General features: G+C 39.5%; 2 protein-coding genes across 3 annotated transcripts in view; both read left to right on the forward strand.

Annotated features, from left to right (window-relative positions):
• The first annotated feature begins 278 nt into the window (after window positions 1-278).
• Window positions 279-12,624, forward strand: LOC106894924 (fructosamine-3-kinase-like). Of its 2 annotated transcripts, none has more exons than XM_014953961.1 (6): window positions 279-856; window positions 6,010-6,161; window positions 7,402-7,493; window positions 8,745-8,827; window positions 9,664-9,786; window positions 10,587-11,066. In XM_014953961.1, exons 2-6 carry the CDS (start codon window positions 6,019-6,021, stop codon window positions 10,923-10,925), a joined length of 780 nt encoding a protein of 259 aa, XP_014809447.1. In that variant the 5' UTR covers window positions 279-856; window positions 6,010-6,018; the 3' UTR covers window positions 10,926-11,066. The 2 variants fall into 2 exon arrangements, with proteins under 2 accessions (XP_014809447.1, XP_014809439.1); XM_014953953.1 differs by lacking the exon at window positions 279-856 and adding an exon at window positions 4,715-4,965 and having other exon boundaries at window positions 10,587-12,624.
• Window positions 12,625-13,418: 794 nt separating this feature from the next.
• TBCD (tubulin folding cofactor D) overlaps window positions 13,419-14,335 on the forward strand; it is a 128,667-nt gene continuing 127,750 nt past the window's right edge. The window contains exons 1-2 of the mRNA XM_014952916.1: window positions 13,419-13,600; window positions 13,776-13,992. Of these exons, the coding sequence (XP_014808402.1) occupies window positions 13,800-13,992 (193 nt within the window). The 5' untranslated portion in view covers window positions 13,419-13,600; window positions 13,776-13,799. The remainder of the gene's footprint in view (window positions 13,601-13,775; window positions 13,993-14,335) is intronic.

Here is a 14,335-nt window from a genome sequence, read left to right on the forward strand (position 1 = left end):
AGAAAATTTGTGTTGTTTGGTTACAGTATTGTTTGAGGTCCTATATGTGCATTCAAACTTTAGGTATTGTACCAGCTGTTTGGATATTGTTGATGAAATGTTTTGTCTGTGCCTGTATCCTTATCCCATTCACCCACATGTAACACTGCTTAGTGCAGCCAATTGAAGAAGTGTTGTGGAATTTTAGCCAGTATTTAATCTGGTTCATGTCTGTGCCTGTATCCTTATCCCGTTCACCCAAACGTAATGCTGCTTAGTGCAGCCGATTGAAGAAGTGGAATTTTAGCCAGTATTTAATCTGGTTCAATTCTTTAACAGTTTATTTTCATACGCCTTCACAATGAAGTCAGAAGTTATTTAACAAGGTCATTCTGTTTACAATGGTTCAACAAATCAACATGTTTATTTTGCTAAAATACCTAAATACTTTTTAGCATTAGAAGAGGAAAAGTGATATGAAAGTGGATTTTCTGTCAGTCATAGCTTTGAGTGATAAATGGTAAGTCTTGAAAGATCACCTTTTCCCAGTAGAACTGAATCAAGATATTTTTGTGATTGAAGGAAAATTGTGTTGTATGCAAATTACGGAAATATCAACAACTGAATTTAGAAATTTAATTTAAGGGATATACTGCTCACTTTTTCAAAGCTATTTTGTGCTTCACTTAAAAATGGAAGGGGTGTAGAGAGAAATACAAATGGGAAGTAACAGCAAGCTCTACTGTACCACGGATCCCTTGGTTTTGAGTTCTTATAGATAACAGCTGAATCAGAGGATGGAGAAGGGATGAAATCTTCTCTTCTGAAGGCGGGCTGATAGTGGACCCTTAAGAAGAAATTGCTGCAGTTCTAAAAGGTAATTTTTTTTTTTCTTATGTATTGTATAGTTCTGCACTGCTCCTAGAATTCTCCTCTTCAATCATTTTGTTGCATTATGTGTTCTAGGCATGCCTTTGTTATTCTTTAATTTCTTAATTTAAGATTGGAGAGGAGTTAGGAGAAGGGAAGCTTGGAAATCTGGCCTCAATGGTTAGGATCATAGGAAAATTCAGGTTGGGACACATCTCAGGAGGTCACTTAGTTCCATCCCCTGCTTAAAGCAGGATGAGCTGTGAGGACAGGCCAGGTTACTTAGGTCTTTGCCTGGTCTTGAAAACCTCCCAGGATGGAGGCTGCACAACCTCTCCAGTCTACCTGTTTCATGTCTTGACTGTCCTCATTATCAAAATACATCAGTTTTGAACCTCTGTACAAGAACCCGTATTTTTGCTGCATTGCTTGTAGTTCTGTGCACCCTGCATATCAGTGTGACTTAGTTTTCATCCTCATGGACAGCTGCCAGCTGGAAAAGCTGCCTGCAGATACCAATGTTTCACTCTGGTACTGTTTTTGTTCCTGCTTTTTGTCTTCACTGTTGTTCCAAAATAGCTCTGGTGATTTTAACTGCTGCTGGACCGTTCTAGCAGAAGTAAAAGCGGGTGGGAAGTGGCATATAATTAGCTTGTCTTGTAGGCACTGTTTGTGACAAGATTTAAGGGGGAAATTTATTTCTGGTAACAAAGCCACACCAGAATCACAATAGCTTTATTATTTTTCTTTGTAAAATAATATTCAATTGCTCTCAACACACTTTTCAATGAAACCTCCAAAAATGCACTGAAATTGTGTTGATATTGTGTACAGAGCTACAGTCTGTGCAATTATACTGAAGATCAGATTTATAAGATTAAAGGAGCTCTGAATTACTTGTCCTCGGACAGTTCTTTACTGAGAAAATATAACTGCTGTCAAAGGAAGGGAGGTTTTTATGATGGAAGTCTTTTCTTGCTCTTGGCTTTCACTGTTCTATATAGCTTCTCTGTTTCCTATGATTCTCTAGATACTGTTACTCCCAAAGGAGAAGTAAACAATCTTTTTTCTCATTGGCGTGCATGGGGATATCTGTCTTCTGGACAGTCTTTGAGAGGAAACCGGGGATATCAGTCTGTCTTCTGGACAGTCTTTGAGAGGAAACACGTTAGAAGCAGTTGTGAGCAAAACAAGAAGACAGGAGCTGGGAAGTGAAGCAGTTACAAACTCCACTGTAAGCATAACTCTGAGGACAGGTCTCAAACCAGGAGATGACAACTCACTCGGAGGGTCCTTTGTGACTCCCCACCGGCTGCTCCCCTCCTTTGGGCTCTGGCCGTGGTGCTGAATTGTCCCTGCCAGGAGCTTGCATTGACGGGGGGCTTTGGAAGCACCCTGTTCCATCCAGCCCATCTGGGATGCTTTTCAGTTGTTTTATTTCCAGTGTTTGAAACGGTGGTGTTTTGAAGCTTCTTGTCTGAAAGGAATGTCAACAAAACGTTAGGAAACTGGGCCTTTCACCTGTGCATTGCTAGTTCAGGATCGATCCAGCGTGGAAGCAAACAGAAGGCTTTCCTATCTCTTGGCTGCTACGGAAGTGATGCAATATATTTGGTTTAACACAGTCCTGTTTCTGGTTCAACAAAAATAAAACAAAATGTGGGAATGCTGAAAAAGTGTTACAATCAGTAGCTATTGGCATCTTCACTGGAAACTGTAGGAGACAAGTCCATAGCTTACTAGACTGCAAAAATTTTGGGATCAGTAGTAATATTGTGGATGAAGATTCAGTCTCCTTGTTTGTTTCATGTTTTGGAGCTTGCTTTTTTTTTTCCTCCTTAATACATAAATAGAAGAATTAATTAGAGTATCTTTCACTATGCAGAAATAAGGTCCCTGCTTGTTGTTGTTTAGTTTGTTGCCAAAAAAATTTGTTCCTTCCTCCAGTGCTCCATTGCAACCCAAGGTATGATTCCCGCCTTTAGCAGCTGGACACCCTTGTTCTAATAGTTGGATACTCTTTAGGGCTTCCTATACCCTGAAACTCAAATTGCTTGGCATTTTCACTATGAGTCATATTAACTAACTGCCTCAGTCTGTCCAAGATCTACAGCCATAATCAATTTTTTTTGAGTGCATGTGTAAATTTGAGTAAATCTGGATGTTAGCAAAGTTCCTCCCTAGCCATTTTGTCCCCTTGAGGTCTGCTGTGTTCCAGCTGCTCTGTGTACCATAAGGAGCTATGTTCTGAGAAACTGCTTGTTTGAGAAATAACTTGTATTATACCAATATTTTTCACTCCATGTAGGGCTGGAACCATTTGTGAATGTAGTGAAAAGCCTCCCTAAGAGAAGGCAGGATTTGTCCAGTAATCATTCCTTTTTCTGACAAAACTAAATAGCTCATATGAATCAATAGTGAGGAGACAGTAAAATGCATGAAAGCACAGTGCAGCGGTGACAACAGAATCCAGAAATTCCCTGGGGAGATGGTAGGCGTTGCTGCTCCAAGCAAGAACAAGAAATGCTGCCTTTTCCACAGAATTGTAATGTGCTGGGAGTTGGTTATAGCCACTGAACCAAAAAAGTTATCTTTATACAGATGTTACTAAAACAAATATTGTAGGGTCTGGGTTATGATAACGACTTTTAAAGGTTGAACACTTTATACCTGAGGGTGTCAATGCACTTTGCAAGTATGAAGTGATTAAATTCAGGAGTACTCAAAGGATCTTCTTTCTGTCTGTTACAGATTGTGAAAGGAGATAAAAAGGTGAAATCATGTCCTAAAGATGGCATTAAATCTGGAGAAGTATATAGTACCCCAAATTTCTTTATTACCAGTTTGATGCTTTTACTATGAATTTTCAACTGATAATGTCCAGCCCTGAGCACATCACTATTTCACTGACCTGAGGGCACTTTCAGGCAATAAAAATCTTTTTACTGTCTCACAAGAGATTGAATTATGTCCCAAGAAGGGGAAGTGTTCTAAAGATCTCGGTGATGAGAACAGAAATCCAGTCCACACAAAGCAACTAGAAGCAGAGAAAAAGCCCATCAACCTTTCCCCAAATTTCTGGTGACGGACTTAGGGTCAGCAGCATGATTTGATTGCACCCTTATAGGCTGCAACTTTGTTTTTCACATTTTAAATAACCAAAATGCGTGTGCGCAATTTGTGCTGTTGCGTTTAAGCTCCCTCTAGTGGGTTGGGTTACAAACGACCTCTTCTGCCAATGCGCTCACAGAGCTTAAAAAAGAAAAACGGGTCCAAACTACAAATACCACTCATTGACTTGAGGGCACTTTCAGGCAATAAACATCTTTTTACTGTCTCACAAGAGATTGAATTATGTCCCAAGAAGGGGAAGTGTTCTAAAGATCTCGGTGATGAGAACAGAAATCCAGTCCACACAAAGCAACTACAAGCAGAGAAAAAGCCCGTCAACCTTTCCCCAAATTTCTGGTGACGGACTTAGGGTCAGCAGCATGATTTGATTGCACCCTTACAGGCTGCAACTTTGTTTTTCACATTTGAAATAACCACAATGCGTGTGCGCAGTTTGTGTTGTTGCGTTTGAGCTCCCTCTAGTGGGTTGGGTTACAAACGACCTCTTCTGCCAATGCGCTCACAGAGCTTAAAAAAGAAAAACGGGTCCAAACTACAAATACCAGCAGCTCTCAGCAGGGCTGAGAGAGGACCCAGGGCACACCTCTCCATTTTATTCTAGCAAATATTGCTAAAGATTTTTACTTTTCAAGTATAGCTATAAAAGCCTGTGGGAAACAAAGCATTTTGAAACATTATCTTGGGATTTGTTTTTTATTTTTGGCTGCTTTTTTTTTTTTTTTTAATTCGGTGGGTGGCCCTTTCTACCTCATAGCGGAGTGACAGTGAAAGAAGGACCCAAACCTTTAATCTTGTTTCGCAGTGGATTTAGCAGAAAGCAGCTGCAGCAGCCTGGAAATCACCATGGAAAAAATCCTGAAAACAGAACTGAAAACTTCTGTTCTGAAGGCATTTGGAAGCTCGGGAGGAGGATACATTAGCCAAGGCCAAGGTTATGAAACAGACAGTGGACGAGTATTTGTTAAAATCAACCACAAACCTCAGGTTAATGCTACAGATATTTAACTGCTAATATTATTGCATGTAGAGAGCTTTTTATTTTAAAAGCACCTGATTGTTAATAGAGTTCTGCATTTTCAGGCTGACTTAATTATTGCAGCTTTCTTTTAAAAGCTGTAGCCTATATTATATCAAGCATTAGTACAGCAGGTTTGGTTAATGCAAAATGAAGTGTAATGCAATGTGAAAACCCTCAACAGCGGGAACTGGCATTGCAATATGTAAAATGGAGGCTAAGAACAGAGATGTTATTGTAGTGTTTGGAGTTTGGAAAAGCTTAAAGCTAAATTTGCATTCACTGCATTTCTTTTCATGGGTCAGCTGGGAGGACAGAATAGTGGGAGGGAGCAAACAGACTGCCAATGCTAAAATTTATGTATTCTTTTTAAAGCTACTGAGGTTTCAAACTTTCTCATTTCTTTTCTATTTCTAGCAGTAAGATTCTTGCAATTTTCCAGGTCAAGCTCTTGACTTTTCTATTACTAAATGGATACTCAATTGCTTTTTGTAACAGCACAGTGCATCAGAAATTTGCTTTATCAATATCAAACCCATCCTAAATCTGCTGTGAAGAACAGCATCTTTACTTCAGAAATGCAGAGTACAGGCTTAAAATTTGTACTGTCATCTCCATCTGGTGGCCATTGACCTGCATGGAAAGGAGAACCAGTTTAAGGATTCAATCTTTTACTTTGGTTAGTAGCAGTTATCTGTGGTTTTGAAGGAGGAGGTCTTGGATATTATCCTCGGAGACACTGTTATGTCTGAGTAGTTTGGTATCTCCATAAGCAACTGGAAATCATGGTGAAATGTGACATATCCTACTACCCTGAAATGAATTTGGGAAAAAAAAACAAGTTAGAATTAAGGTATTCAAGTCTCCCTGTGTGGACGGAAACCTTGCTGCAGCTACATTCTTTTATCAAGATGAATTAACTCCTAGTAACTTTGTAAACAAGGCTATTTTTTCCAACATACTTGTTGCAGACATCCATAATTCAGCCCAAGGCTATTCTTATTCCCTGACAGGCTAGAAAAATGTTTGAAGGAGAAATGGCAAGTTTGGAAGCTATTCAGAAAACCAATATTGTGAGAGTGCCTCAGCCTATTAAAGTAATTGACCTGCCTGGAGGAGGAGCAATGTTTGTCATGGAGTACCTAAAGATGAAGCACCTCAGCAAGTATGTCTGTACACCTCTCTTTCTTTTTACTATGTTTGGGAGTATATTTTCTTATATCTTACAGTCAGTCAGCAAACTTAACACGAAAAATCTCTCAATTCTTTCAGAGCCGGAACTTCTGTCTGTCAAGTTCTGTGTTTGTGTGTGTGTATGTGCACATATAAAAAAAAATACATATACCTATCTATATATGTGTGTGTGGATACACTCCTTCCCCATACTTTGCTCTTCCCTGACCTTCTGTCTGCAGTAGAAATGGCATCCTGTCTCTAGCCTAGAGCTTTGTGTGCTGGTCCACATGTGCTGAGATGGTATTGAAGTGAATGTGAGAATGACTGACTGAGTTTTGCCCATCTTTTATCCCTCATGAGATTTTTTTGAGTTCCTTTTCCCCACCTATCAGTTTTCTTTAAACTTATGGGCTTCTTATGTCTTTGAAACCTCTGGGTCTCTCAGTATAATCTTCAAGTATGATTGAAGCCAGTCAGCAAGTTCAAAGGCACTAGGGTGAGGAAGAACTAAATGGATAGATAACATGAAGTTCTGTTTTGTCCGTTAACCAACCTGAATGTGGAATTCAGGAGTCATATGCTCCTCAACATAGGCTTTCAGGAGTTATCTGCTTCGTTTCGGGTCTCTACAGGAACATAGTAATGCTTCTGGCTCTTCTGGCAGTTGTTTGTCCAACCTACCTATTTTTATTGGGAGAATAATTGTAATTCCGCAGCCTTCCCAAACACTCCATTCCAATCCATCCCACTGTTCCTAGGAAAGATTTTCTTTTAACTGTTTTTTAGTTGTCTGTCATCTGCATTAAGCAACCTCAACTCAATCTTTGCTTATGGCTTCTTTTAAAACTTATTGTTCTTACTGCTGTTCAACTGATCTCGAAGTATGAGGCCCAAAAGTCAATACCGTGTTCTGGTTTTTGCTTATTAACACAGAACTGATAGGGAGGGTTGATCCTCCTGCACTCTGTGCTCCTGTTTTCACAGCCATGGGTTCTGTTTACCTTTCTTGCAAGAGCATTGACTTATGTTCGGTTTATTAACTGTTACAACCTCTTTCCTCAGAGTTTTTGTCTAATCATTTGCTCCCTGTTATGTACTTGTGAGGTTGATTAAGGTTCTATATTTGACAAAAATATATTTGGTCATATTTAATTGAGATTTTTCCCCCCCCCTGTATTATTTTGTTTACTTGTCTTATTTCCGTTTTGTTTTGTTTTTTGATCCTACAGATATTCTTCAAAGCTTGGGGAGCAGATGGCAGATCTTCATCTTTACAACCAGAAACTTGGAGAGAAATTGAGAAAGGAAGGAAACACAATTGGTAGAGTATTGACATTGTGTACTAAATCAAAAATGAAATAATTCTTTTGGCTGTGGTACTGGGGACACTGTTTCATAAGATACGTCCCTCCTGTCCCTATGCCACACTTCTCAAATGTACATTATATACACAGGAGCTATAATTACTATTACAATTTTTAAACATATCCTTTTAACCTTGACAAAACCAAATTTTTAATTATTTTTAATTCTTTGATTTGTGTATACTTTGTTATATAAAATTATGCAGATACTGAAATTTAGTAAGAAATACTGCTAGTATTTGATATAGCTTTCAACATTTCATAAGTCAAACTGAAAATGTGGATGAGTTGTCTTTTTCAGTGTCAGTTAAACCTTTCAGCCTCACATACCATCAATCTCTTAAAATCTTGATCTTACAGGCATTCTCTTTTTGTTTCGTCAGTTAAACCTTTCAGCCTCATGTACCATCAATCTCTTAAAATGTTCTTGATCTTACAGGCATTCTCTTTTTGTTTACTGATGGTTCAGACAATTACTTTATTACAAAATATGGCCCCAGTTAGTAAACGCATAATTAAGTTCCCCTTTAAAGATGTTGGGGTTTACATTTTTGAACTCAAATATGTAGCAAAATATACAACAACTGCTTCTCCTTGAAGACGACTGTAATTCAGCAGTGTAAGGCTGTGATCTAGTTTCTGTTGACTTCAATGAAAACGCCTTCTATCATTCTTTGGAAAGTGGATTAAGGCAAAAATAAATAAAAAGGAAGCTATACCAGGAATTATTCATCTTCTAGAGTTAATATTAAAATCTGAACTAGTCTGTACCTGTGTCTTTCCCATGATTTCAGGGATGGACTGGGTTCAACTCAGTGGTGGACATACTACAATCCATTATTTTTGAGTGAAGGCCAAATTATTAGCAGGTCACAAATAATCTGTGAATCAAAAATAAGTCATGTTTAATGACAACATGCTCAAGTGTCAAACAGTTGAAAGAGAATCTGTGATCTGGACCCTGTTCTTGAATGTCTTAACTCATTTATCCAAAGTCATTAAATGGGACTAATTGTGCTTCCATTTCAATTAAATATTTTCAAGTTTAAGAGTTCTTTCCATCTTTAGAGAGGGTTGTGACCATGAAATACGTGTAACTTATTGCTTAAAATTATTTTTGTGTGCCTGTTCTCTGAAATTCAGTTCTGTGCTTGCAAACTTTGCTATGTAAAAATATCTAAGCTCTCAATAATTATTTTGGTTTTTAGGTAAAGGAGCAGGTTGCTCTGAGTCTCAGTATGTGGATAAGTTTGGATTCCATACAGCCACTTGCTGTGGTTATATACCACAGGTACGTTCCATGTCTGGGAAAGCTGACAGGGACACATATAGCTCTAGGAACTCCTTATACACAAGCTTCATACATCTGCCTTCAGCTTTGGGATCACAGTTTCACTCTTCAGTGTGTGTGGCTTGTTACAATGCATGCAGTGGGCAGACACAGCAGATGGAAGAATTTGAAATGATCTGGTAGTTCTTTAGCTTGGTGATACTTAATAAAATAAATATCCCTTCACATACCATGTAGTGGTTTTTGTTTTTCCTAAACCCCTACTATACGCATCTCAAATGGCAAAATCCACTGCTTTTAGAGGGGCTCATCATGTAACACATCACATAAGACATTGGGAAGGGCTCTGGGAGATCAGCCAGTCATTTGCTGGCTCTGCACATGGTAGAATTTGATTCTGCTATTTAACCAAATGAACTTTCACTATCTCAAACCCTTTGCTAAGTACAACTTTTCACCAAATTAGAAATGCGTTACCCAATAAAAATAAATGAATACTTTTGCATTTCCAGAAAGATTTTGGAGTATAATATGGAACAACTGAAATGATCTTACCAGAGACTCTCCCTCTAAAATACATTAAGAAAATTTGAACGAATGAAAATGGCCAGAACCTCAACTTGTATCTCATGTTAAAGACAGCCCCACCTGAGCATGGAAGAGACCATCGCTCCCAAAAGAACAATCAATAAAATGTTTAATAACAGTGTGCATAGGTCATTGCCTGGGCCGTTGGGTCAGCACTGAAGGCTTCAACTTGATATCTATTTATTATTAATACTGACTATGTATATGTTAAAATTGTGTATTACAAACCTCTGTATCATATTTTCTAGGTGAATGAATGGCAGAGTGATTGGCCTTCCTTCTTTATTCGTCACCGACTCCAAGCTCAATTGGATTTGATTGAAAAAGATTATGGGGACAGAGAAGCCAGAGAACTTTGGTCACAGCTAAAAGTATGAACCATGTCTTAAATCTGTTTTTTAGAATGTTGGAAAATATGTATTAGTGGAATTTTGAATGTGTTTTATAAGAGATTTTTATAGCTTTTAATGAACAGCAGTAACTGGATGAGCTTCACAGCTGGTCCAGCAACATTGTCAGCTGAAAAGAATTCATGTTGCTCTTTCAGTTTTTTAATAGACAATGAAAATAAACCTGTAATTCAGCACTGACATTAATTTCTTAGAATAAAACTAATAGTAAGGTGGTGAATTCTATCTAAGAACTTGGTGTTACAAAGTAGGTAAGACTCCTGCCTGGGCAGATTTGTTGTGTTAATTGGTCCAGGCTCCCAGCTGAGACTGTGGTTCAGGTCACAATTTGTGCACTTAGAAAACAGCCAGGAACGTATTCCTCTGCAAGTGCTGCATCACAAATTTGTTCCTTAATTCTGGTTAATTGGTACAAATGTCTACTGCTGCCCTTTTTGCCACTGAAACCTTTTAATTTAAATGAAATTTATTTTATATTTCTTGTGACATCCAATACTAACCATGCCTAGAAACAATCCATTAATGCTAGATGTTGCTACTAGACTGTGAATGAAATGATTTGCTAAGCTCTATCAAGAACAATCAAGAACATTTACAGTTTAGGTTTATGCTTGCAGCCATCAACTTCAAAAGCACTCCATGAGGACTGAAAGCAGGCAGTATTTGACCAGCTTAGTCTCTTATATGCTACAGTACTTCATTTTATTTACTATTTTATTCAAGTGTCTTTAACTGTTACTTATTTGTCCATGTTTTTTCAGCTAAAGATTCCTGAAATGTTCTGTGATGTAGAAATTGTTCCTGCTCTGCTGCATGGGGACCTGTGGGCTGGAAACGTGGCTGAGGACGACTCTGGGCCAATTATCTTCGACCCTGCTTCCTTCTATGGCCATTCAGAATTTGAACTGGCCATTGCTGGAATGTTTGGTGGGTTTAGCAGCTGTTTTTTCTCAGCCTATCACAGTAAAATACCCAAAGCTCCAGGATTTGACAAACGAAACAAATTGTATCAGCTCTTTAATTACATAAACCACTGGAACCATTTTGGGACGGGGTACAGGGGATCTACCTTAAATATGATGAGAAAACTTTTAAAGTGACCAAATAGGTTTGGGAAATTCTGACATAGTCCCTTAGTAATTAACAGCCCCTCCTTATCGGGAGTAACACAAACTAGGAATTAATGTTGATGACAAGACACCTGACACATGGAAGGCTTAGACCACTTGTGAGCCTCACTAAACGTTGAGCGATTGTGTAATTTTTAACTTGTACACTACTTTATGAGACTCCACTAGGTCAGAAAAGTAGCCTGACAGCCTAACCCTGCTCTCTGCACACAGCCTCGCTTCTGGGCTACTGCCTTTCCACCGTTTGCATCCTGCCACTAATGCTGCTGCTCTGTCGGCAGCTCCGTATCGAGAGCTGCTGTGGGATTGTGGTGTTGGAAGTCATAACTAGTTCCTTACCTCTCCCCTTTTTTGTTCTGTTTTAGTTTTTTGTCTCTGGTTCCATCCCTTTTCCCGTTTCTATTTCTGTTGTCCTTCCTTTCTCATGTTAAGTGTCGTGATCCAAAATTTACATCAGATTCTATGAATCTGAAAATGAAAACATTCTCTTTTTGATTTGAAGAGTAGACAAGGCCCTTTGGACTGCACTTGGCAAGCATATATATAATTAATAACATTTATAGTATTTATTTTAATTTAATGTAATTTACTTACATGCTTTTGTTTATCTCTTACTATGATAAATTAAATTAAAGTGATATTTTGTAAAAAAGGTATCTCTGTGGTTCCGTGGTAATTAACTATGTGGTCAGAAAGTGGGTTGTTACCACACAAGTTTGGTGATAATAAACCATAGTTTTAGTATGATATTTCAGTATGTTATACTATGATAGTAACACATTTAAATAACTTTGTAAAAAGATAGCAAAAAGTGGGAGGGAGGGCCTAGGGTTTTGATGACAAGAAAGCATCTGTTGCTGCTGTGTTGGTTGGTGCTTGATGTATTTTCAATTTTATAAGATAATGTACAGTTGGCAAAGCTAGTCTGTTCTGCCACTGCTGGATGATTGAAGGAACAATGTCGAATTGGATGGCTTTATACTGTTTTATGATATTCCTAACTGCTTTATTTTTACAGAAAACATAGGCAATGAGAATTTGGGGAAAAAAAACTGTGTAAAGATGTTGGCATGCGATGTGAGCTACAGTATACTAACAAATCCCTGATTTTTTAATGGAAGAAGGTGTAAAGGAAGTAAATGTAAGTGCAGTCCAGCAAATGCTTACATGAATCAGAAAATTTGAATAAGAATGACTGATTTTAGGTATTTAGGCTTCAGATGGTTGTCATGACTAGTACCTAAAATGTTACATTAAAAAATGTTCAAATATGTTTAGACTTTTTTGCAGCTTTAGATGGCTGTGCTATAAAAATTTCATAAATTTTGAAGTTAGATTTGTAATTTATGCTATTTAAAAAAATACATTTCATTCTCTATAAATATAGTTTAAAAATTTCACTTCTTTTGAATTAGGGCTACGATTAGGGGAAGTTGTAACGGTGTGGTTATAAGTCTTAATACAATTATAACAGTGGAAGAGTGGAATAATAGTTAGAATACAGTTGAAATCATAGCTGATAGCTAGAAGATCCAGGTCTGAGAAAACAGCAAAGTGCATGCTTACCAATATTTATTAATGTCAACAAAAATACACGTATTACACTGGGAACTACATGTGAACTTATGATTTCTCCTTCTCAAATAAAATACTTGCCTTGCAGAAACTATCCATTTGGTGTACCTCTATTTTGTGATTGTGGTTTTTGTTAAGAAATTTGAGCCTGAAGAGATGGGATACGGGTGTGGATGGAGTTGCTGGATATGGGAAAAGAGAAGTTATTGGTCCCAACGTCCTGACCAGACTCATAATCAACCTTTATCATCAAGAGATAAACAAGCACCTTTGAGGGTGGCTCATTTCACCCTGCACACCAATTTCAGTTTGTCAGCTGGTCTCACCTTTCAAGTTTATTTTCTATTAAGTAAAAAGATAACCTGGGGTGGCTTAGTCAATGTCTACTTTTGACTCCATTGTTGGTGCTGTATCAAACCCGAAGTAGAAAAGTACTGCCAATACCTGTTGAAATATTTGGTAGCAAGGGGGAAAGAGTGTGGGAAGACTGGATGGAGATGTTGTATGTCTTGGGCTGCAAAAGGACGCAATACCTTCCTGAGAAAGCTAACGGGGAAAGAATCTGGCATGAGGGACTGGAACTTCTGCAAGGGGGCAGCCATTTGAGTCTGCCCATACCTTCCCTTTTTTTTTCTGTAGTTTTCAGCGTTCAGACTTTGTTCCTAGAATTTTATTTTTTTTTCTATAATTTGAGTCGATAATTAACTGTATAATCCAATGTTTTGGCGTGGGTAGGGTGAGAAATGGAGGATGCCTCAAATAACGGCGCAGTCTGATTCCCGCCTCCCCGCCCTCTGCCCTCCCCTCCCCTCAGCCTCCCGCCCGCCCACGCGGCAGAGGGGCGGGGCCACGCGCGGGAGCGCCGTCTTCCGCAGCCTTTGGTCCCGCGCGACGCCCCGTAGGAGGGAGGCTGCGCGCGGGGCGGCGGAGGAGAGCGCGGCGGCGGTGGTTGCCAGGGCGCCGTACGCGGGAGCTGCCCGCGGGGTGAGGGCCTCGCTCGCCGTCCCCGCTGCTGTCGCCGGCCACCTCCGAGAGCCACCGCCCGTGTGGGACGGCTGGGGAGGAAAAAGGTAGGGCCGGGTCGGGCCTCCGCCCCGCGGCGCCCAGCGGGGAGGGGCGGGGTGGGCCGCCTGGCGGCGGGCAGGGCCGTGTGTGAGGAGCGGGGGTGCCGCCTGAGGGAGGGGTCGCCTCAGCCTGGCCCTGCGGGGAGGGATGTTGTGAGTGACCGGCTGTTACCGTGACCAGCTGTGACAGGGAGCGCTGACGGGCATGGCTTTGGACGAGATGGATGGAGTGGGGCCGGAGACAGAGGATGGCAGGAGTCAGGAGCCGGGTGTCATCACCACGAGGAACATCCTGGAGAGCTTCACAGAGAGCCAGGAGGTCCGGGGGCTCATCGGTAACCTGAAGGGAGTCTTTGGGGATCTGGTGACTCGAGAAACGACAATGGAAAAATTCATAGGTAAGCACGTCACCCAAAGGGAGTGTGTTCTTGTGTCTCTTGAAAGAATTCATTACCAAAAAGGACTAAACTGCTAATTTTGGATTAGTGATAATGCTGGAATTTTATCAACAGGTAGTTTGGATTTATTTTTTTTACTTATTTTGTTTTCCAGATAGATAGTCCATTATTACGTCGTATTTAACTATTGTAAATAAAGACCCAAGTCTTGAATTTAAAAAATCTGAATGCTAACCTATGTTTAGTCTTGTTTCCTATTTAAATGCAGATAATAATTTAGTTAAAGTTTGTGTGTCTGACAAAGCCATTTTTGTACCTAATTACTTGAAAAATGCATACATTT

This window comes from Calidris pugnax, unplaced genomic scaffold, assembly GCF_001431845.1.
Source record: "Calidris pugnax isolate Ruff unplaced genomic scaffold, ASM143184v1 scaffold9, whole genome shotgun sequence".
NCBI lineage: Eukaryota > Metazoa > Chordata > Aves > Charadriiformes > Scolopacidae > Calidris > Calidris pugnax.